The 24,401-nt window shown below is 35.4% G+C and overlaps 1 protein-coding gene across 1 annotated transcript in view; it reads left to right on the plus strand.

Annotated features, from left to right (window-relative positions):
* The window catches only part of LOC149794603 (nuclear RNA export factor 1-like), a 105,001-nt gene extending 81,465 nt beyond the window's left edge, over positions 1-23,536 (plus strand). The window contains exons 17-24 of the mRNA XM_089968890.1: positions 2,669-2,736; positions 4,685-4,800; positions 8,424-8,466; positions 10,689-10,761; positions 11,161-11,218; positions 12,099-12,265; positions 16,503-16,563; positions 17,775-23,536. Coding sequence (XP_089825016.1) covers positions 2,669-2,736; positions 4,685-4,800; positions 8,424-8,466; positions 10,689-10,761; positions 11,161-11,218; positions 12,099-12,265; positions 16,503-16,563; positions 17,775-17,813 — 625 coding nt within the window. The 3' untranslated portion in view covers positions 17,814-23,536. The remainder of the gene's footprint in view (positions 1-2,668; positions 2,737-4,684; positions 4,801-8,423; positions 8,467-10,688; positions 10,762-11,160; positions 11,219-12,098; positions 12,266-16,502; positions 16,564-17,774) is intronic.
* Positions 23,537-24,401: the final 865 nt, after the last annotated feature.

The following is a 24,401-nucleotide window of genomic DNA, read 5'->3' on the forward strand; positions in this document are numbered from 1 at the left end:
GGTTGTTTTATCAGTGATTTTAGAACAATTATGGTAAAAGAGTTTTTAAGTGATGAGTCATAAGGAAATATGATTGATAGCTTCTATTTTTTCTGTATATGTAATAGCAGGTAGTTATGACAGGAGTTGTAAACTTGCATTCCAGCATAATTTCTTTGACCTGTAAATGGATTTGTGAGGCCCGGGTGGATGACTGCTCTAAGACGTCCAGAAATAAAATTGTCCAGAAATATATAGGATGAATTCTTAGCAAGTGAGAAAGTTTAGGTATTTAGCAGTCACAGTGAGTTAACGAAAATAAAATCTTAAGTCAGCGGTGCCCACCCCTTCCCCCTACTAGCAGCCACCCACTTTCCATGCCCAGAATCCCATGTTACCAATGAATTTGTGTTCAAAAGTAGCTTTCTAGGATGGCTACTCACCTAAAGCAGCCACTATATATATTTTTTAAATAACTGTCAGATATACCTATTTTGAATGGCCACATAATAGGTTTTGCAGATTGAAATCTTTAAAATATTTATTAATTTCTGAATATATTGACATTTGTTCCAACATGTTGATAAAGTATCTAACTTTAAATCATCCAAAAAGGTAGTACCATCTGTACTTGCTTATAAGTAGATTCAAACTGCAAACAAACAAAATTCCAGATCTGCCATTGCCAAATGCACCTGCAGATTAGAATCAGTGTTATTTGTTCTGCTGATTTTTTTATGCAATGGCAGACCTGTACGTTATGCTTTTTTGCACACATTGCTTCACAAATTTTAGAATTGGGAATGTGCATAATTGCTTACAATTTACCTGTTATACATGTACTAAATAATATTATTATATAGTACATGTATGACAGGTAAATTGTAATCAGCTATATAAGACCCTGTGGGCATGTGGCAGAGACAATGTGAAAAAGCATACTCTAGCAAAAAGCACACATATATATATATTGGAAAAACGAGAGCACCCAGCAGATTTCAGTTCTGGAATACTTGAAGCCACCTACTTGTGTCCTCAAGCTACAAAAGCTACCAGTGTTGAAGCATTGTTTGTGAGTTTTCTAGTTGAACATAACCTTCCTTTCTCTGTTTGAGATCAGCAACATTGACAGTGAAAGAGTATTTTCTATCATGAGGGAAAAAAAGACATTCTTAGGGCCTCCTTGGTTGCTGAAAATTTCCCAGATCAACCACAAGGCAAACAGCCTGTGAACAGTTTTGAAAACAAATTTACCAGAGCCCAATTCAGGAAGTTAAAGTCTGCCACAGCATCATATCATGACAAATGGCGTGAAGATTATATTAAATTTTTTGACTGCAAATAAATTTGAACATATAGTTAGTGTCAGTAATGTATTTTAGTTTTATTTTGGAACTTTCATATAATGCAGTACTGACCATCAAAGTGGATGGAGCTCTGGTCGTGGTTTAATTTTCACTAATTTTGTTCAAAATTCACTAATTTTTATTCCTCTTTTCATTAATTGTGAGTATGGAGAGCTGATAGCTCTCTCTCTCTATATATATACAGTAATCCAATTACCATTACCACTTAGATGTTAGGTTTTTTCACTTTGATAATTACATGCTATTACTACCACCAGGCATTATCAAGATGACAAGCTGGGAAGCAAGGTATCGCTTAGTTAAGTCAGTGTGACATCTGATCACCATTAAATAAAATAGTATGTTGTCATGACTTATCAGAGATTATGAAATTTATTTGCAAAAGTACCACACTAAAACTAGTTGTTTACATGAAAATAACACTTTATAAATAATGAGCATTTTTTTTTAAAACTACAAATTGAAAATCTGCCAGTGAAGTAATAAGTTGGTGCAAAAAGTGCTTAATTTCATTCTGACATTTTCATTTTACAAGGTAAAGTAAAAGCAGTTCAACTAAACAAAGAGGGAGAATCATTTGATCACAGATGAGAATTTGATGTTAGAAAGAGTAAAATGATTGTTGGTTATACATTCTGCAGCAGTAGGGAAAATTGAATGTCTGGAGTTACTTCCAAATGTTTGTACCCTGGTTTTATTGACAAAGTGATTTGCACCAGGATTTATGATTATTTATTATTATTTTGATTAACAGTAATAAATGTTTGGTCACACTGCATCCATAACATAACCCTAATTTTTAAATGAAAATATAAAATAATTAAAAATTAGTTATGCCTTTCCTACTTTATATATTACTTACTAACATTTTTATGATTCCGCTATAGAAAGGCACCCATCATATAAGGTCACTTTCCTGCTGCAGAAAGGATAACCATGTGGAAGATAAGCACTGTAATGAGCTCTCTTACTATCTGTCACAGTTGCTTGCTATTGGCAGCAACGTTTTCTACAGCAAGAGTTCTCTTGTAGAAAACACTATTTCAGCTAGCTTCATATGCCAGCGGTCAGTGTAACAACCCTTGGGTAACAAAGATATATCATAGGGTGCTGGCATAAGTATTATACAAAGGAATCTTTACATGAGGTTGGGGCTGGGAACCATGGCAGCATGTATACGTGACTCATTGACTAATGTAAATATCCATTTTTATGAGTGTGAATGGATTATGTGATACAACCCATCCATGTGGGCAGCATCTCCTTTACGTTTTGAGGTAGATTTGGGATAAGATTGTTTCTTATCGTACTTATATCTACAGGCAGCCTTCATTGAAGATGTACACAGAGGAGAACAGAAATCTTATACGATTGAATAAACAAGATTCAAGTAAGTAGGAGCACGATTAGATGATTAAGATTTTAAGTTGACTTTTCTTGTTGTTGATACTCTTTGTTAAATTGTGCATATGGTGCAGTATTGTCTTTAATTGATTTTTTTATCTAATTTTCATGTGTATCTGTGTAGTACCATTCTGTGTATTTTATACACCTGCCATAACATGCTATGATGTCTGTCCATCCATCTGTTCTCTTTTTTCTGCATAGTTTTCCACAATCTACCATTGCTTATGTTAATAGCTTCCATTTGGAGTAAACAAAAAGCCTCTTGAGTTTACGATAAAAGGTCAGAAGATCGAGGTCATTGTGACTGAAAGAAGAAAAATTGTTTCAACACAGTAAGATTGTAAGATTGCTTTTACATGACAGACCTTGACCAAACATAGATTGCTTGCTTGCATATTGGTAAAAGTTGGGGTCAGATAAAAATCAATGGGACTGAAAGAAGAAAAATAGTTTCTGCGCAAAAAGCATGAGTTCTACATCGCTGACCTGGACCACACATTGCTAGTGGCTTACACTTGGAGTAAATCAATGATCAAGGTTTCTTTGGCAGAAAAATGGTTTCTGCACACAAATTTCAGCTCCTGATCATGTACCTTTACCAAGGTTTGTGGATGGCTTGCATTTTGGGTTAGAAATAAACCTATTGATTTTGGGTTTGAAAGGCCAAAGGTGAAGGTCACTGACTGGAAGAAGAAAAATGTTTTGGATAATACCTCATTTTCACAGCCACATACCTTCACCAGTCTTTGTCAATTGTATGGACTTAAGGAGTAGGTCCATTAATTTTGGAATCAAAAGGTCCAAGTTCAAGGCTGTTGTGACTCAAATCAGAATGGGATTTTGCACAGTAATGCTTATTCCAGTATAAGATCATTGATCACATTTGTGAATGACTTGCACTCTAGTTAATAAACTTTTAGAATTTGGGGTCTTAGGTCAAGGTCATGGTTGCACTGTAAGTTTAAAGACCACATACCTTGACTAAAAGATCAAGGTCACGAGGACTTAAAGACTAGTTATTTCCAGAGTCAAGCATGCCTTACTAGTGCCAATATAGGACTATTAAACACTGGTTTGAGCGTATAATTAAGAGTTTAAAGTTGTTTTTTTCCTGAGTTTATCTTGGTATAAACTGTCGTTTGCTAATCACACACAGTAAATAATGCCCAAAGGGCATTATGTAAGCTGTGTTGGTCAGCAACTGACAACTTGTACCACGATAAACTTGGAACAAACAACATTAAACTCTTACAAGTGCAATCTTTTATAACTTTATTTACTTTTTATTGTTATTTTGTTTTTCTAAAGATATTTTCTATCAGTTTTAGAGCCTGTTTAAGTATATGAATTCTTCTTGAGGCATCTGCTACATAGCTATTTACAGAATAGGGAATTCTCCATCTGCAGTGTAATAGCTATGTCAATATCAAACAAAAAATTCTACCAATGGTAGGCAATCTAAGGGTTTGAACATTCCTCAGCATGGTCTTAATCTTTTATTTTAATTGGCATTATGTGATCTGAGTAGAAGCTTAGGATGTGTTGTTTTGTTTGACATACAGATGACTCTTGGATTTTATGCTATCATAAGTTCATTGTGACTTGTGAATTGTTATTGTCCAGACACATGAGTAACCAATTTTCGCATCTTTAAATCTATTTTTGTGTTGATTAACAGTTTAGAATACCTACAGGGGCTACATACGAATGAAATTAAGACTATCGGTAAATGGTTATAGTGATGGTGGTCCAATATCTATAGATTAGCATGACAAAAGTCAAAGAAAAGACATATGAATGATATGTAGAACAATAACAATTATCAGCCACTCTCAGACAAATTTAGGGACATGGTGGAAGGTTATGGACAGATGTAAATAGAAATGCTGTGAAAATTTCCTGTAACATGCAAAGCTATTTCTCTTGAACAGGTCAGAAAAACAAGCTATTGAAATATGGACGCCTACCTGTAATATCCCAGCTGTGCCTGTTGCCAAAAACAACACATGATCCCAATTCTTTTATAGTGGATGTTGGTCATGTCTCAGTAAGTCTGTTTTATGTTGAAAATTTTAGTTTGGATCTTTAGTTTTAATTAAAAATACTTACCTATACTCATTCAACGTTTAGCTCTAATGATCAAACAACCAGAAGATCCTGTGTGATGGAACTGTGTATGGCATCCCATGGCAGTTGTTTGTCACTTCTCTTAAACTCCTTCGAGGAACATCATGAAACTTGGCAAGTATTTTCTTCCGGAGGTCAGGTTGGCCCTGAATGAAAACTATGTCTCATAACATCGAATATGGTTAGTTTGGTGGCCATCATGAAAATCTTGTTATCACTACTCCTCCTGAATGGATAATCATGGTTTTCATGAAAGAATTCTCATGATGTTTAATTGGTCCCAAAAAATAGTGCTGGTATGACTTACAACATAACTAGAATCTTAAATATCTTATGATTAGTTTTTGATCATGGATGGCCCTAATGACTTGAGGTTTTCACTAAGATTTCTTACTATGTCTAGTTGGCCCTAAGCGAAAATGGTGACAATCTGATATCTAATATGACTAGTTCCCTGACTAGATTGATCATATCAACATGGGGTTTTCACTTAAAGATTTGTTGTGATATTTTGTTGACCCAGGACCACTCCAGTGGGCTAGTGATTAGACCATCCACCCCGGATAAGGCAGGTCACAGGTTAACCCCAGCAGAATCATACCAAAGACTTATAAAAATGGTACTTGCCTCTGCCATGTTTGGCGCTCAGCATTGAGGTTAGTGTTAGGATGGTCGGCCTAGTGTTAGGATGATGTGACTGGGTTGGACATTATGCTACAAGTCTGCGGCATGATGACCCAGTGCTAGACATCACTATTAGCTGCCACACTGCAGACATTATGGTGATATGACTGAAAAATTGTTAAAGCTTTGTTAAGAATTAAAAAAAACCATGTTCTTGATCCAAAATGAAAATAGGGGAATTAGACCTCTAATATGACCACTGGCAACTATGTTTAAAGTCTTATTACTATTTTCCTGAATGAATAGTCATGACAATAGCTGGCAACTGAAAGACTTCACATGTGTAATTTTGTAATGGCTACTTGTCATGGACTGATGATTTCATGTAGCCATTCAGGTTTTTTAAAACTATTTGTCCTGAACAAATGATTCATATAGACAGTAGATTTTCATTAAAGACTTTTTACATTATACTGTGCTTGGTTCTAGGTGAAAATGGTGCTGTTCAGGTTATGGTGATATTAACATGGAGTTTTCCACAACAAACACACTAATCAAGCTCCAATATTTCTTCCTTGACAGCCATCCTGAAAGACTTTGATATGGCTACTTCTGAAAAGACTTGGATTTTCAGGAAAACAATATGGTGGTATGCAGCTGGTCCTGAATGAAAATCATCAGACCTTCAACATTGCACTACTGCTCCTGAGGCCTAGTGGTTAGAGCATCCGCCTCAGGTGTGGGACGTCCTGGGTTCGAACCCCGGCCGAGTCTTACCAAACACTTATAAAAATGGTACTAACAGCTGCCTCGCTTGGTGCTCAGCATTAAGTGGTTAGTGTTAGGACTGGTCAGCCTGGTGTCGGGATAATGTGACTGGGTGGGACATGATGCTACATGTCTGCGGCATGATGCCTCAGTGCTAGACATCACTATAAACTGCCACACTGCAGACATCGTGTTGATAGGACTGAAAAATTGTTAAAGCTATGTTAATAATCCCAATCACACAGACACACACTCAACATGACACCATGGTGGACAGCTTGTAAATCCTTTCATTCCAAATCCTCCTATATTAATGATGAAATTTAAGTTTTACAAGTACTCATTTAGTGGAGTATGGGTCAGATACATGTTACTTAATAATTTTGTTTTTGCTTAAGTTAAATTTTCCTTATGGCATGCACATGGGTTCATAATCATTCTTGTTAATCATGTACATATGTGTTCTGTGTAAGTACTATTTTGGAAATACAGGGGTGAATGATTTTATATGACCTGTGCTTTAATTTAACTTCTCTCACAAGCTACAGTTAGTGGTACTGATGTTTAGCACAAATATTCAATTACAATGACCCCAACAGTATGTGTAATTTGTATCATCTTCTAATGCCAGCTTGTTTTCCTACTTTTATCTGACCCACCAACATGGTCATACTGACTAGCTCTGATGCAGTGTACTTAATAGAATGTTGCATTCTGATTGGTCAGCTGCAGCTGATGTGCTGTTGCATTCTATCTAATTTATGTTCACTGTTTAGTCTGCATATACTAAATATGAGTAAAATGTGTTTCGTTTGAGTGGAAAGTATACTTATATTTTGCATTAAAATGTTGGAAAATGTGTGAAGGAAGGAAGGATGGATAGCATGTTCTCAGACATAGAGATAGTAGTGATTATTGAGTCTGAGTCAGATCTGCAACATCAAGCACTTGAATTTGTTATCAATGCAACCCTAGTGGCACAGACATTGGGTTTTTTCTAAAATAATTCTTGATATTTGTAATTGATTCTGAAGGAAATGGTGCAAATCAAACTGGTTCAACCAGAGTTCTGTTCTTTTGTGAAGCAACTAGACCTACTTGATCTTTGTATTTATGTTCTTAACTGACCACATGAACACTTGACTTTTACTTGAAATGAATTTTGACCAGATATTATATTTAGTTAATGTTGATACAACATAAATAAGGTTGCTGTTACTAAAAATAGAAAAACCTTAAAATTGACTTTGCTAAAACAGATAAATAGAATTTGAACATACTTGTTATAAAGCATCATTGGCATGAAGACCCTTTTAAAATCTGTTGAAATGATGCCAATCTGCCATCAAATATGATGTCTGTTATCAAAACAAGAAAACGTTAGTCAACTTTTTGCAAAATTTGCAGAAAAACATTTGACCAGAGAAAGCATCTTGGCCACCATTTCTAAAATTAGAAGAAAAAATACTTATTATAAAAAACTGCTAAACACAGTTTGACCAAATTTGACAGAAAGTGTCCTGGCACAAATGCCACTCAGATTTATAAAGAAAACTGATGATGTTCCATTGTCAGATATGGCTGCTGTTTCTGGAAGTTGAACATTCACATGAATAAATACTGAGCAAAATTTAACTAACTTTGTCATGTGTCCAGGCATAGGGGCTTCTCAGTATTTGAGAAATGATGTGCAGTCAAGTATGGAAGATGATACAGATTCCTAATGTTGCCTTGAAACAATACATAATACATGCAGTAAACAGCAATGGAGAAATAAAAACAGAAAACATGTTACTGACAGATTTTCTGGACAGCTGCTCTTCTTTATGTCTATTAGTCAGATACCAACCAGGAGAGTGATCTCAGTTCCACTTGGGCCTCTTATTTTCATACTTAGGATGCTAAACAATTCATTCTGATTCATTGTTGTTAAGTCATTTGCCCTTGAGATCAAGATCTAATTTTGCATCAATGTTTTGACAATGAGCTCGCATTATTGTGTAAAGTCAGTTGTCATGGATAACTGGATAAAAAAAAAGTTACTCAGCCCTGTACAAGTCAGTACAAAAAATATATCCTTTATTCTATGCTTCAGTTATATATCGTGATGCTCTTTAATTGCTCTAAAGTTATTAATTTTACTCTTTTCAGCCATCTTTACTGAGTTTTACAGTTTGTGGTGTGTTTAAAGAAGGTAAGTATTGGTGAGAATCGAGTTGTTTATTTTCCCTCCAGTACAGGGGTATATAGTAATTGCATTGTCTGTTTCTCAGTTAACATTTCCATTCAACCAAACTCGGTACTTGTGCCAGCCATATGTGTAAATGTGCCTTCTGTTATTTAGAATTTCCATTTTGTATTTTTTTGTGTGCATTGGTGACATTTTTAGCAAAAGTAATATTTTGATTGAGAATCCTTGTCCAGATGGAATAGTTATGTTTCTGTAGGATATATCTTGGGTGACACAACTAGTGTAATGTTTGTGAATAATGTTCCATAGGGAACAGTTCTGTTTCTATAGCATATATCTTGGGTGACACAACTAGTGTAATGTTTGAGAATAATGTTCCATAGAGAACAGTTCTGTTTCTATAGCATATATCTTGGGTGACACAACTAGTGTAATGTTTGAGAATAATGGTCCATAGGGAACAGTTCTGTTTCTATAGCATATATCTTGGGTGACACAACTAGTGTAATGTTTGAGAATAATGGTCCATAGGGAACAGTTCTGTTTCTATAGCATACATCTTGGGTGACACAACTAGTGTAATGTTTGAGAATAATGGTCCATAGAGAACAGTTCTGTTTCTATAGCATATATCTTGGGTGACACAACTAGTGTAATGTTTGAGAATAATGGTCCATAGAGAACAGTTCTGTTTCTATAGCATATATCTTGGGTGACACAACTAGTGTAATGTTTGTGAATAATGTTCCATAGGGAACAGTTCTGTTTCTATAGCATATATCTTGGGTGACACAACTAGTGTAATGTTTGAGAATAATGGTCCATAGGGAACAGTTCTATTTCTATAGCATACATCTTGGGTGACAGAACTAGTGTAATGTTTGAGAATAATGGTCCATAGGGAACAGTTCTGTTTCCATAGAATAATTCATTGTGTAGCCCAGCTGATATTTTGTTTGACAAAATTTGGTTAAAAGGGAACATTTCTGTTTCTGTGGCACAAGTTGTATACTGATTGAAAATAATAGTTCAGAAGGAACAGTTCTTTTTCTTTAGCATAACTTGTGAACCATATGAGAGATTTGGTATACATCTCAACCATATGGGACTGGGGTTTCTTTCACAAGTAAGAAATTTCCAGTTTGAATATTTATAATGTTCCCAGGCTGTGACTGTAAGTACTGTATGTCTCAAGTCTTGTTTGTTAGGCTGTAACTATAAGTACTGTATGTCTCAAGTCTTGTTTGCCAGGCTGTGACTGTAAGTACTGTATGTCTCAAGTCTTGTTTGCCAGGCTGTGACTATAAGTACTGTATGTCTCAAGTCTTGCTTGCCAGGCTGTGACTGTAAGTACTGTATGTCTCAAGACTTGTTTGCCAGGCTGTGACTATAAATACTGTATGTCTCAAGTCTTGCTTGCCAGGCTGTGACTGTAAGTACTGTATGTCTCAAGACTTGTTTGCCAGGCTGTGACTGTAAGTACTGTATGTCTCAAGTCTTGCTTGCCAGGCTGTGACTATAAGTACTGTATGTCTCAAGACTTGTTTGCCAGGCTGTGATATAAGTACTGTATGTCTCAAGTCTTGCTCTTGGTATGGATTGGACTTCAACTATATTTGGTTTGGGTCTAAACATTGACAAGAACTTGGATGATTGTAAGCTCACTGCACATCATCTCTCTGTTGCTTTCTTTCTCTATCTGTCTCTCATATTTGTAGGTGTAGTTCAGTTGTATTGTTCATGTTTCAGTTTGTCTTCTGGAGCTTGACTTTCAACCCATTCAAGATATTTCATTCAAACTTGGTTCACACATCAACCAAAGTGGTATTGGGGTTCCTTTTGCAAGTAACAATTTTTAATTTTGTAATATGTTCATGTTACCATTTGAAACAATGCACAAAAAAATTTATCTTCCTTCCAGAGCCTGAATGAAGACAGTCAAAATTTTGATATTATTCAAGGCATGGACAGCAAACTTTGCATTACTTTCATTACAAATGAAAAAAATCACACTTGCAATTGTTGTTGAACAGACCAAAAGCTAGCACTACATGTTAAAGCTGTATTATTGATGGTGGACATTCAGCATTTTTTACATAAAGAAGCTTATTGCAATTTTAGTAAAGTTAATAAAATGTGACTTGATGATTGTTTAGCTAGTCCTTATTAGTATTTATTAGGGAATTAATGACGTGTCACTCTACAACATTTAACTTTGCTTGCAGCTGAGAGTAGAGGTCACAGACCACCAATCCGATGGTTCACTAGGTCCTTTCTCACAGTGCCCTATGGACAAGGGTATGTTATTGGATGGGTGGACACACACACACACACACACACACACACACACCAAAAAATTTACAAACAAGGATTTCTCCAATGTACCACTTGATATGGTTGATGCTTGCATTAAGGTCCTTGTAAGATTGTTGGAAAATTAACTCTTCCCTTGACTTCATTAAACCAAAGCAAAACAAGTTGGAATTTCATAACTAAAGACAAAGACCTCTAAGATTGTTTTTGACTTGATCTTCAGTGAACTGAACGATATATCATAATCAGCATGATCTTTCATGTATTTCAACAATTACTGCATGTTTACATATGTATTGCAGATTGATCTTTCTAATTTAGTTTTTAGAATGATAATAACTAATGACGTGTATTTTATATTGATTGTATTAATGTATTTTTCAGAATGGTAATAACTAATGACATGTTGACAATCATCAATGCCTCTCCTGAACAGGCGCAGGTAAGATTCCAAACATGCACATGTATTTTTTCATGTTATTTCTCATTGAAATCCATTTAAATATGTAGCTTGGTTCATTTCTATCAACACAAAACTGGATCGACTTTGTTAACCTGAATGTCAGGTTAACAACATAGGTTGCTCATATGGGGATTGGTGATGACTTTAAAATAGTTGTTCTGGGACAGTTGGTACATTTTGTTAGAAAATTATCTCTTTTCTCCATTATGATATAGTATTCTTAAACATTCGAAGGGAAAGGTCAGAATTATGTCATCCCACCTATCTATGCATGTATGAGTGTGCATGCATGCATTCATATTGTTACACAACTTGATCAATACAGTATTAAATGAAGAATTCAGACCCTGGGATATGATTTGTGTTGGTCTATAGATGTGTATGGTTTTAGAAGCTTGATCCAGTCCTCCATTACTGATAAATAGTTGTTCTGGGGCAGTTGGTACATTTTGTTAGAAAATTATTAGAGTGCTTTAAGGGATAATTGATAAAAGCATTGCTCGCACATATAGTTTGATTTGCACTAGAATTAGCAGGCAAGGTATTATCTGACCCCTTGTCAGTTTATGTATATTGAAAAATTATATCTCGTCCTGAACATCCAACTTTGCATGAGAAAAGACAAACCTGATTGATAGATCTAATATGTGTAGATTCCCTTTATACAATTTTACATCTATGTGTGGGTAGCATTTGAAAATGACCTTCATTTTCCTTCACAATATATAACTTTCCCTTCCTAATTAATTTGTAATTAATATGAATTCTGTTCTATTCTTTTAATTGGCCATTATATTTTTAACTCTGGCTTCTTTGACAAATATAGATTTGTAATTTAATACCCAGTGCTGTTTTCCAGAAATCATTCAAACATCCTGCACCTACCCCCAATTCAAGTCCAGTGCAAGAGGCTTCTCCAGCAACCACCTCTTTTGAGATCCAGACTGTTCTCAGTCAGGAACAGAAACAAAAGATGATCCTCAGCTTTGTTAATGACTCAGGAATGAATACAGAGTGTTCTGCGAGGTAGGGTATACATAATTGAGAGTGAAGGAATTACTAATAAACATTTCATTTTCTAAGCATAGCATTCACGGTGTTCAAGGTGCTTCAGAATAACTCGACACACCTGTGAAGGAATTCAGTTTTTGTTGCCATCGAATCAGAGTGAGCATGCATTTTATATATGTTACCTGATTATAATACTTTAAGAGCACACCAATTACTTTGTAAATCCAGCCATTCCCAGTTAAAGAAAAGGGTGTTTGCTTTGTCTTTTGTCATGTCTGAGCAACAGAAGTTCTGAAAGTTTGTCTGTTTGTAAGGGTAGAAGTCAGACTAGAGTGATCTCTCTTGGTTAAAGAGATTGGCACCCATTCAGATCAGTTGTCAGTTACTACTTCTGCTTTTTCAGGTAAGCAAGGTGTTTCTCAGAGCCTTGCCATGTGCCAAATTCCGTTTTTCCTTTCATTTGTTGAGTCATATTTTGGAGTTTTCTCACATCACTTTACTTTCTGTGTTTTTATAGTTTTTGCCTCAATCTCCATCATCAATGAAAACATTTTTTCTTATACAATAAGTATGTGATTGCCATCATCATTGCTTGCTGGTCCATCAATGCTGACTATGAGCTACAGGCTTGGGATTTCCTGGCCTGAATCATTGTACTGCTGCGGCTATCCTGTTGGCTTCGAAAGCTGCAGCACCTTTAGTGATGGAAGAGCAGCACATGACCCTATCCTGGGCAGTCTGCTCCCACGTGTCATAGCTAATGCCAGAGTTCTTCAATGACATCTTCAGATTGTCCTTGTATCGTTTTCTCTGGCCACCTTTGTTGTTTTTACCTTGTTCAAACTCATCATAAAAGAGTATTTTTCGAAGCTGATGGTCTGGCATGCGAGCTACATGACCTGCCCATCACAACTTTGACTGCATCAAGGTTGTGTAGATACTGGGAAGGCTTGTTTGAGCATGGACCTCACTATCCAGGATCCACTCTTGCCACTTGATGTTTAGGAGTTTTTGCATTCGTATAATAGTACATGGAGTACTATCACTTTGTACACATTCAACTTTGTCTGAAGATTAATGACTCTTCTGGTCCAGACCTTGGTGTGTAGTCTGCTGAATGCTGTGCTGACCTTTGCAATCCTGGCATTAACTTTGTCATCTATTACAACATTCTGGGACAGAGTGCTGCCATGATGGGTGAACCTGTTTACTGCATTCAGTTTGTAGCCATTGACTGTGATTTTTGGCTCAGCATATGGTTTTTCTAGGACTGGCTGATGCATTATTTCAGTCTTTTTTGTTTGATCGTAAGGCGGAAATTTGTACAAGCAGCAGAGAACCGCTGTATTGCACGTCAGCTTCAGAGCCAGCATTGAGGACACAGTCATCAGCAAATAGAAAGTCTCTGATGATGTCTTTTGTGACCTTCATTTTTGCATGGAACCTCCTGAGGTTGAACAATTTGCCATCAATTCGGTATATGATGCTGATTCCTACGTCACCATCTCTGAAGGCATCAGTGAGCATGGCTGAGAACATGAGACTGAAAAGTGTTGGCAACAGTACACAGCCCTGCTTCACTCTGTTTGAGACAGGAAAGGGATATTATGTCTCACCATTGTTCCACCATGATGATAAATTTCCTTGGACATTCATACTTAACTATGCTCTTACGTCTCTGCTAACAGTGTCAAAGACCTTGATCTAGTCGACATGGGTAGAGAAAAGGTCAGTATTGTTAAAACTGCCTAGAAGCAAACACCATGTAGATAGTTATACGCTTATTTTGGAATCCACACTCCTTTTGGAATCCACACTGGCTTTCTGGTAGGAGTCCATGGTCAAAGTGTTATGGGACACGGTTGAGAATCCTGGTGAGTATTTTGCCTGCAATGGAGAACAGAGATACTTCGGTAGTTGTCACAAGCCTGAAGATTTCATTTGTGCTTATACAGGTGTATAATAGTAGGATCCTTGAATTTCATTGGGATTGTCTCCTTTTGCCACATGAAATGAAACAAATGCTGGAGCTTTTCAGTCAGAGCTGTACCGCCTTCTTTGTATATCTCTGCTGGGATTGAGTTTGAGCCAGGAGCCTTGCTACTAGAGATCAGACGTTTTGGTTTTTGAGTCTCTAACATGGTTGTTGGGTCATCCAGTGATTCATTGACTGGCACTTGGGGCAGCCAATCAGTGGCTTCATCATTGATGGGTGTTGGGCAGTTCAGGACACAGTTGAAGTCCTGCTTCTGCTGGAGTTTTCGTTGCACAGTCCTATGGATGTTATTGAAGGCATCTTTCTTTGAAGTGGACGTTGGATCATTTAGGTATGCTTTGTGATGTTTTTCATCCAACAGCTGCCTGATGTTATCGCAATTCTCATCAAACGAATCCTTGTGCTTTCTGGGGAAGGCCCTAAGATCTCTCTTGCGGTGTTGTAGACCAGCTCTCTAAGGGTCGCCCAGGCTGCCTCCACATTCTGGGTGTCCAGAGAAGATGGTTTTTTATAGTGCTGACAAAGGTTGTTTTGGAGTTCAAATTCTTCAGCTTGGCAATGTTCAGCCATTTTGGAATCTTATTGCCTTGTGCACATCTTTTAGGTTGGATATGGATGTTTAGCTTGGAGAGTACTAGGCAGTGGTCAGTCCAGCATTCTACACCACACATGGACTTGGTCACCTGTGCATCCTGCCTATTCCTCTTCCTAACTATCACAAAGTCACTGAGATGCCAGTGCTTAGATCCAGGATGCATCCATGTTGTCCTGTTGCGGGTAGGGAAGCGGAAAACCATGTTGGTGATGAGCAGTTCATGCACTGCACAGGTCTTAAGGAATAGAAGACCATTGCTGTAGCAGCAGACGATGCCAGTGACCCCTTTCCAGTAGATGTTTTCAGAGCCGACTCTTGCAGTGAGGTCACCTAGGATGATGAGCTTCAGATTTGGGAGTAGAGGTTATGATAGAGTGGAGTTCTTCATAAAATTTGTCCTTTGTTTCATCTGGATTGGCCAAGTTGGAGCATAGGCACTGATGATCTTGACATGCTTTCTTCCATTCGACAGTGGGAGTTTCATGGTCATCAAACTGTCATTCAGACCATTTGGAAGTCCAGCTAGCTTGTTGGCAAATACTGTCTTCACTGCAAAGCCTACTCCAGCCTCCTGTGCTCTTCACTTCTTCTTCTGCACCGTAAGGTGGTGTAGCCAGCACCCCTTTCGCAAAGTTTACCCTCACCTGCAAGGAGGTGGGTTTCACTCTCACTCAAGGCTGCAATATCAGTTTTATATCTGGCTAGCTCCTTGCCAGTCAGGCAGTTCTCCTCAGAGGTTTGTCATCATTGCTTTTGTCCAAAAGTGTGTGCATGTTCCATGCACCAAGGATGAGCAGACATGCCTACCATCCCGCATTTTGCATATTAGTACCGTAAAATGCCCAAATTTGCCTTTGCGTCCCACAAATACACATTTAGTGTTGAAATCCGCAAAAGTGGGGATACAAAATCCGTATGTCATAAAATATGTTATTGACTGGAACAGGAAATTATCAAATCTGTGCATGCACGTTGATTTAAAATAGCCATTGCAAACACGTGTGTTCTGAGGTGGTTCAAAACAAAAATCTACATTCACAGATTCTTTTACATTCAGTTGTTTTTGATTCTGGACAACAAAAAATCTGGGTTTCTAAAAAGCAATTGGATATTGATGAAAGTGTACTCCACATCAATTTATATATGGATGAATGATAAGAAAAAGTTGATACAGTTAGCAAATTTGACTTATAATTAGCAGTACTTACATTTTTATTGAACCATTAATCATTATCATCTTCATTGACTTGGGTGTTTTGCATGATAAGTATGATATTCCAAATTTCATTAGGATTTATTTGATTCAAGTTCTTTTAAAGCATGAGGATTGGTAACCTTGATCATAGAGAAGCTTTCCCATGGCCAGAGTGATATCTAAACATCTTGATGACTTTGTCGATCTGCCTGATACTCTTGACATGGCACAAGCTTGCAGATAATATATGTAGGTATTTTATGATATGTTGCCAATGTTTACATTCAACATTTACGTTTAACTGTGCTAAAAGACATAAGGGTGCAGCCAGGAGAAAATGCATATAAATTAGCCAAAAAGAATTGGAGATAGTTCTCTGACTTTTTTTTCAAAGTAGACAAAAGCTATAAAAGATTTTTTACAATTGCAAGGTTTTTAATAAATTTTATTTTTGTTTCCTTTTTAGATGTCTGGAAGAGAATGATTGGAATTATGAAAAAGCTGGGCTAGCGTTTCTGGAACTAAAAGTAAGGTTCAGTCGATACCATCTTGAGACACTTATATATCTTTATTCTTGTCAGTCTTTATGGTATGGCCCTGCGTCCATTGTGCATTTTGTCATAGACTATAAGTCTATCGATATTGGCTTTCCTCAATTTCTTCTCAAGCATGACCAGACCAATTTCAACAAAACTTGGCAGACAGCATTCTGGCATAAAGTTCTTTTAAGTTTATACATATAAGCCAGTCTTCTTGAACTGTGGGCACCATAAAAAAAAAATAGAAAACCTTTTCAAGAACTCCTAAAAATATGCAGATAAAATGTGACAAAATTTTACAGAAAGCATCCTCACATAGAGATCCTTCACATTCATACAGATGGTACCAGTCCTCCATCAAGAATGACTGTCATTACAAAAATAAATATTTTTCTTCGGAGAACTATTTTTCAGAACTGACTCGTTGGAATTTTACAAAATTTGACAGAAGTCTGTCATGAAGAGATTTTCCTTTTTTACAATTAATGATTTGTCATCAGATAAGACTAGGATTATAAAGACTGGAAAACCCTTGAAATGCTTCTCTACAACCAAATTGATGTTGATTTGTCATCAGATAAGGCTAGGATTATAAAGACTGGAAACCTTTGAAATGCTTCTCTAAAACCAAATTAATGTTGATCTGTCATCAGATAAGGCTAGGATTATAAAGACCAGAAAACCCTTGAAATGCTTCTCTAAAACCAAATTGCTGTTGATTTGTCATCAGATAAGGCTAGGATTATAAAGACTGGAAAACCCTTGAAATGCTTCTCTAAAACCAAATTGCTGTTGATTTGTCATCAGATAAGGCTAGGATTATAAAGATTGGAAAACCCTTGAAATGCTTCTCTAAAACCAAATTGCTGTTGATTTGTCATCAGACAAGGCTAGGATTATAAAGACTGGAAAACCCTTGAAATGCTTCTCTAAAACCACTCGGCAGAACTTGACTGTATTTGTCAGCAAGCATCTAAGCATTTGGTTATTGACCAGAAATCAGCCAGCCGCAGAGCAATCTTAAGCCAAAAACTATAACAAAAAAGTCGCCAACTCTCTTGAATCTATAATTGTGAATTGCTAAATCATAGCAGTATGTTGATCTATATTACCATTAAAGATTTAATATTGATATTTGTTGATTTAGCATTTTTGTTGTTGTTTATTTATTCATTTTTCATTTTTTTCTCATTTTCCAGAAACAGAACAAGATTCCACCAGAAGCCTTTCTCAGATGAAATAAATACAGCTCATCACAATGGTCTTCATTAAGTTTTTGTTTTAAAAAAATATTAAAATAGTAATTGAGAGAGATTTTAAATCAAAATAGGGAAAGATGAGGCACGAATTATGCTAGTTTTACTTGATGTAAGAAAAAGCTTTTTATTTTTGTACAACTTGCCTCTGTATAAGAAATTATTGCATCCATCCATCACTCCATCCTTCCGTCTGGTGCACAATCTTGTTGGCACAGTCAGTCCCCTATTGTTTGATAGATTGCCATAAAACTTAGTAAATATTGTGGTCATTACATATTCATTTACATTTCAACAAATCACTTTACTCCCACGCATTTTTCATAAGAGTTATTGCCTTTTTTGACTTGCAACTGAATGCAGTGTATGACAAAATCATGAGAATACAACTAGCCTAACATTTTTAAAAGGATCACCATGAAACTTAGTAAATATTGTGGTCATCGTACAAAGATGCACATGTTGACATATTACTGTTTTCCCATATAATATGACAATATTGTGAATGCAGTTTTTTATGGATCACTGTACATATTGTAGCTGTCATATGATGATGAACATGTCAACAAATCACTTTGCTCCTTTTACCTTTGTTTGAGTTATTTCCACGTTTGACTTGTAGCTAGACGAGAGAATTATTTAAATGCAACTACAATCACCGATTTCAGTGAAACTACAATCACCGATTTCAGTGAAACTACAATCACCAATTTCAGTGACTCTACAATCACCAATTTCATTGAAACTACAATCACCTATTTCAGTGAAACTACAATCACCGATTTCAGTGAAACTACAATCACTGATTTCAGTGAAACTACAATCACCAATTTCAGTGAAACTACAATCACCGATTTCAGTGAAACTACAGTCACCAATTTCAGTGAAACTACAATCACCGATTTCAGTGAAACTACAATCACCGATTTCAGTGAAACTACAGTCACCAATTTCAGTGAAACTACAATCACCGATTTCAGTGAAACTACAATCACCGATTTCAGTGAAACTACAATCACCAATTTCAGTGAAACTACAGTCACCGATTTCAGTGAAACTACAATCACCGATTTCAGTGAAACTACAATCACTGATTTCAGTGAAACTTGGAAAACATTCTGATCATATTTGACTGCCTATACCAAGAACACTGTGCTCCTGCAGCCTGGAAGTGGGAAAGCCTGCCAGTAGCTTCTCGTGGGTCGGTGGTTCTTCTCTGGGTTTTCCAGGGTTCTTCCTCCACCAGTTATACTGGCCGCCATGTATAGCCTGTGCTGAAAAATGGCGTTAAACCCTAGAACAACAACAACAACAACAACCTGCAGCCTGGTGTAAAGTATGACAGAATCTTGTGAATGTAACTATTTTCATTGGAGCACCATAGAACTTTGTACATGTTATGGTCATCATTTGAATGTAACTAGTCTCATTGGATTACCATGAAACTTTGTACAAGTTATGGTCATCATTTGAATGTAACTAGTCTCATTGGATCTCCAAGAAACTTTGTACATGTTATGGTCATCATTTGAATGTAAATAGTCTCATTGGATTACCATGAAACTTTGTACAAGTTATGGTCATCATTTGAATGTAACCAGTCACATTTGTTCACCATGAACTTTGTACAAGTTATGGTCATCAGTTGAATGTAACTAGTTTCATTGGATCATCGTAGCACTGGACAAGTTATGGTCATCAATTGAATGTAACTAGTCTCATTGGATTGCCATGAAACTTTGTACAAGTTATGGTCATCATTGAATGTAACCAGTCACATTTGTTCACCATGAACTTTGTACAAGTTATGGTTATCAGTTGAATGTAACTAGTTTCATTGGATCATCGTAGCACTGGACAAGTTATGGTCATCAATTGAATGTAACTAGTTACATTGGATCACCATCAAACTTTGTACAGTTATGGTTGTCATTTGACTGTAACTAGTCTCATTGGATCACCATGACACTTGTACAAGTTATGATCATCATTTTAATGTAACTATTTTTATTGGATCACCATAGAACTTTGTACATGTAATGGTCATCATTTAAATGTAACTAGTCTCATTGGATCACCATGAAACTTTGTACAAGTTATTGTCATTATTCAAAGATGTGCATAAAAACAAATCACTTTCCTCCACAGTACTAGTAGAGTCATTGCCAATTTTTATCTGCAGCTTAATGCAGTGTAAGATGGAATCTTGTGGATGTAACTTGCAATCTACGATGGAATCTTGTGAATGTAATTTGTAATCTAGGATGGAATCTTGTGAATGTAACTTGCAATCTACAATGGAATCTTGTGAATGTAAATTGAAATCTAAGATGGAATCTTGTTAATGTAACTTGCAATCTAAGATGGAATCTTGTGAATGTAAACTGAAATCTAAGATGGAATCTTGTGAATGTAACTTGCAATCTAAGATGAAATCTTGTGAATGTAACTTGCAATCTACAATGGAATCTTGTGAATGTAAATTGAACTCTAAGATGGTATCTTGTTAATGTAACTTGCAATCTAGGATGGAATGCAACTTGTTTGCAATTTCTGTGGCTTGCTGTGAAACTTGGTCGATGTTTTGGTTATCATCTAAGGATGTGCATACTAGAATGCTTTGTGCTCCTTGGATTTTTTAAAATAGTTATTGCCCTTTTTTACATGCAGTAGGACATTATTTAGTGTTTGCAACTGTTTCGGTTTTCATTAAAAAGCTGTGCAACTTGGTACATATTGTGCATATCATTTGAAAATATTATACCGACCAATTGTTTTAATTTTAGGAGAGTTATGCAGTTTGTTTTTTTACACAGTAATTTTGATAATAGAGATAGGGGTGGGAGTCAAGAGAGATGGGAGTGTATTTACATGAGCAGTTTGCTCACCATCACTCTGATAGAAAGATTTTTCTTCCTGTTTTGTACTTAAAGAAAATGTTAGTATTTAAGGTAATTTTCATCTCAACAGAAAGAAAAAATAATACATATTTGTAAAATATACCATGATTTGCTTAAGTTTGGCAAGCATGACTGTTTGTATTTTTGACAAATATCACATTTTCGTTCTTACCTCAGTTAGCCTATGTCAGAAGTGTTATTTATAAAGTAAAAGTCATTTAATTTTGGATGTTAATATTATTGGTTTATAGCAATCTTGAAGTCTATGAATTTGCTATTATTTTTTTAATGGGCATGTTTTACTATCAGATTTAATAATTTATGTCAAGGATTGGACACATTTTGCTATGAGAGTTAATATTGTATGTCTGGGATTGGAACTTCAGGAGTTAAAAGAGAGCAAAGGGGAGAGAGATTAATGTTTTCGTCAGTCTTGTATATTTTATTTGTGTATAATAAACAGTTAGAATACTTTTATGTTATTTATAATGATATGTCCATTTGAATAATAACGTATTATAAGCATACTTTTATGGGTTATGTATACAGATATCTACATTTGAAATCATCATTTGTAGTGCTGCAGCTTAATTGGAATTGGGGAAAACCTGCAATTTTTTGTTTGTCTGTTGTCCCCAAAATCTCTACTCATTCTGTACTCATTGTGCCCATTTGGTGAACTTTTGGGACTCTTTTTTTTCTGGTAAGGGTGAAATCACAAAATCCCCTCAGTGCATGTCCATTAATTAAATACATGTCAATTCTGAAATGTTATTTATACATACCAAATTCAGTGCTGTATTTCACTTGTCAGAGTTCACATTGACTTGGATAAGTAGGAGTGGTATTGAAGTGGTCTATTTATGATGTTTTCTGTTTCAGGACATATCTTCATCAAGCGATGTTATTGTAAAACTCTTACTAATCAGTACAATTATGAATGCATTGCTTCCCTAAGTCATTACTGCCTAGAGAAATTGTGTTATTTGATCAAAAACTGGTACCATGACATTGTTTTGAAAAAATCTAATTTGCCTGCATAATAGTTTTAAAAAAGTCTATTGGTAAATACTATCTTTAATACTAAGACTTCGTCATATTTTAAAGAAAGACATTCTTAAAAATAGATCTACAGTTCCTATTTTTTTTGTTAATTATAGATCTACAGTTAACCATTAGAAAGATTACCAAAGTCAAATGCAGATAATTGAAGTGTAAAAGTTATATCATGAACGTTCTAAAGATTTGTATGCTAAAAAAAGGATGTTTACCTTTTGAACTCTTTACTCCATTAAAAAAAAATAATTCAACATGTATCATCTCTTGTGGTATATTTTTCTGTCCATTTAAAATTGAGTATGTACCCTGGATTTGGTGTCAGGGAAACATGATGTCCATGGTGCAACACTGGTTTAAGATATTTTCATATTTTATGCTGAAGAGAATTACAAATAATTAGATTTTTGTGTGTGCCTATTTCTGCTATCTTCAGTGTACTATTAGAATATGAAAGGAATCATTGTATCAATTTTAATAGAAGAATTCCAATAAAGTCAGAGTTTCATGATTGTCACTGTTCTTTCCTGCATGTGTGTGTGTGTGTTATTATGCTTGGTTAATATTTTGTGTCAAGGGTTGGACAAACTTTGCTGTTAGGTTTAATACTTTGTGTGTCAGGGATTGGAACATCAAGATGCCTACACTCCATCTAGAAATTTACACTCCTGTGCCAGTATTTACATTCACATTTTTTCCACTGTTGAAAGAAAGTCTTATGGAGAATGTTCATTTGCTTACAAAGGCCCAGCCACATGAAATGAATTACATTTACACATTTTTCCATCACCTAATAAAAAAGGGGCCCCAATCAGATGAAGTACACAAATGATGTCTATTCTGTCAGGTATAAGGCTGTCGAGGATTATATTTCATGTAGTACAACAGAAAAAAGAAATTGACTATGTCCTGGTGATGAATCAGTAACAGTCGATGAATGCGGAAATATTTACTAAACAGTTAATAAAATTTCTATCAGCATGTTCGTACATGTCAGCATATCTGCATATCACAGACATATGCAGGATGGTATTTTGCCTTTCTGTTGATTCAAGGGGAGTGGATGGGGGAGAAACAAAAGCAAAAATGACAAGCCCACAAATTGGGTCCAGGGTAAGTGGCAAGTACCACCAGTCAAAATTGGGTGGTTGGGCGATTTTAAGATTTTGGGGGTTTGATTAAATATTATTGCAGACTTGCAGATAATTTTTATATATATATATATATATATATATATATATATATATATATATATATATATATATATATATATATATATATATGTATATATATATATATATATATATATATATATATATATATATATATATATATATATATATATGAGAGGGAGAGAGAGTTGCATAATGTACATAAATTATGTCACAGGTTAGTGTCATGGTACTTTGTTGTACATTTGTCATTAATTAGTTTGTCAAGTGTTTGGTCATTTACTATTCCCACAATTTAACAAACCCAGATAACTCATGGATTCATGTGTAATGAGGAGACGGGTTTGGCTTCCATTTGTTCCTCATGGAGACATAAAAATAGATCCTGTTCCTTAACATGATAAAATCACTATATAAATGTAACTTGCAGTATGTGTAACCTTGCAGTTTAGTACAGTAAATAAATATTATGCATACGAATTTCAGATAAAAAATTATGTTTATGAAGAACACATTTTGTATGAATGTTTAATATTTTAACAAGAACAATGAATAAAGAATAAACTATGTACAGTAATTAATGGTATTCTTTTCTTCTTAAACCAGTTGAATTACAACTCTGAAAACCTGTTCTCCTACTCTTCTACACTGACCTGTTACGAAAGAAAACCTGCCTTAAGCAACTACTGTGTTTCCAAAATGGTTGGTCTTGAGACAGTTTTCACTTTTTGACAGTTTTATTGATCAGTAAAAATATTTGTAAATGCCTACTGGTGTTCACAATGTAAGTAATAAATCCAGTTAAAGAAGTTGTGTCAGTTGATATTCATGTTTTATTTTTAAATTTTTATTGGAATGTAATGATGATTTTTGTGATATACACCTTAACTCAGATGTGAAGAACATAAATCACTGTCACATTGTCCATGGTCAGTTCTGTGAAAACCTTATTGGACACCTTTTTAATTACTTATCAGTTAAGCTGGATTTATATGGATATCTGTTGAGAACATGCTTTGTCCTCTGGCATGATATCACAATATGATTGTCTTTAGTTAATTACAATTTATGAAGGGTATTGACATCACAAATCATGGGTGTAGGTCAGCCCAATTGTTAAAATTGCACACTTTATGCCAGCTAATGACAAAAGTAGATTGCTGCTATCCACATTTCAGTATTAACTGACTGGTTAAATTTGTTGAAGTTCATGTCTTCAGAAACTGCTCATGCTACAATCAAGAAACTAGATGAACAAATGAAGGTAGCTGTGACCTATATTTCACATTTTAATGACTTTGCTTGTTTTTGCATTATATTTATATTTATATATATATATATATATATATATATATATATATATATATATATATATATATATATATATATTGTACCTAGAACAGAATCATGCATACCACTCCATTGGCCTAAGTAGTTAGAGC

Source organism: Sinohyriopsis cumingii, chromosome 8 (genome assembly GCF_028554795.1).
Source record: "Sinohyriopsis cumingii isolate HCF-2022 chromosome 8, ASM2855479v2, whole genome shotgun sequence".
In the NCBI taxonomy this organism is placed as follows: domain Eukaryota; kingdom Metazoa; phylum Mollusca; class Bivalvia; order Unionida; family Unionidae; genus Sinohyriopsis; species Sinohyriopsis cumingii.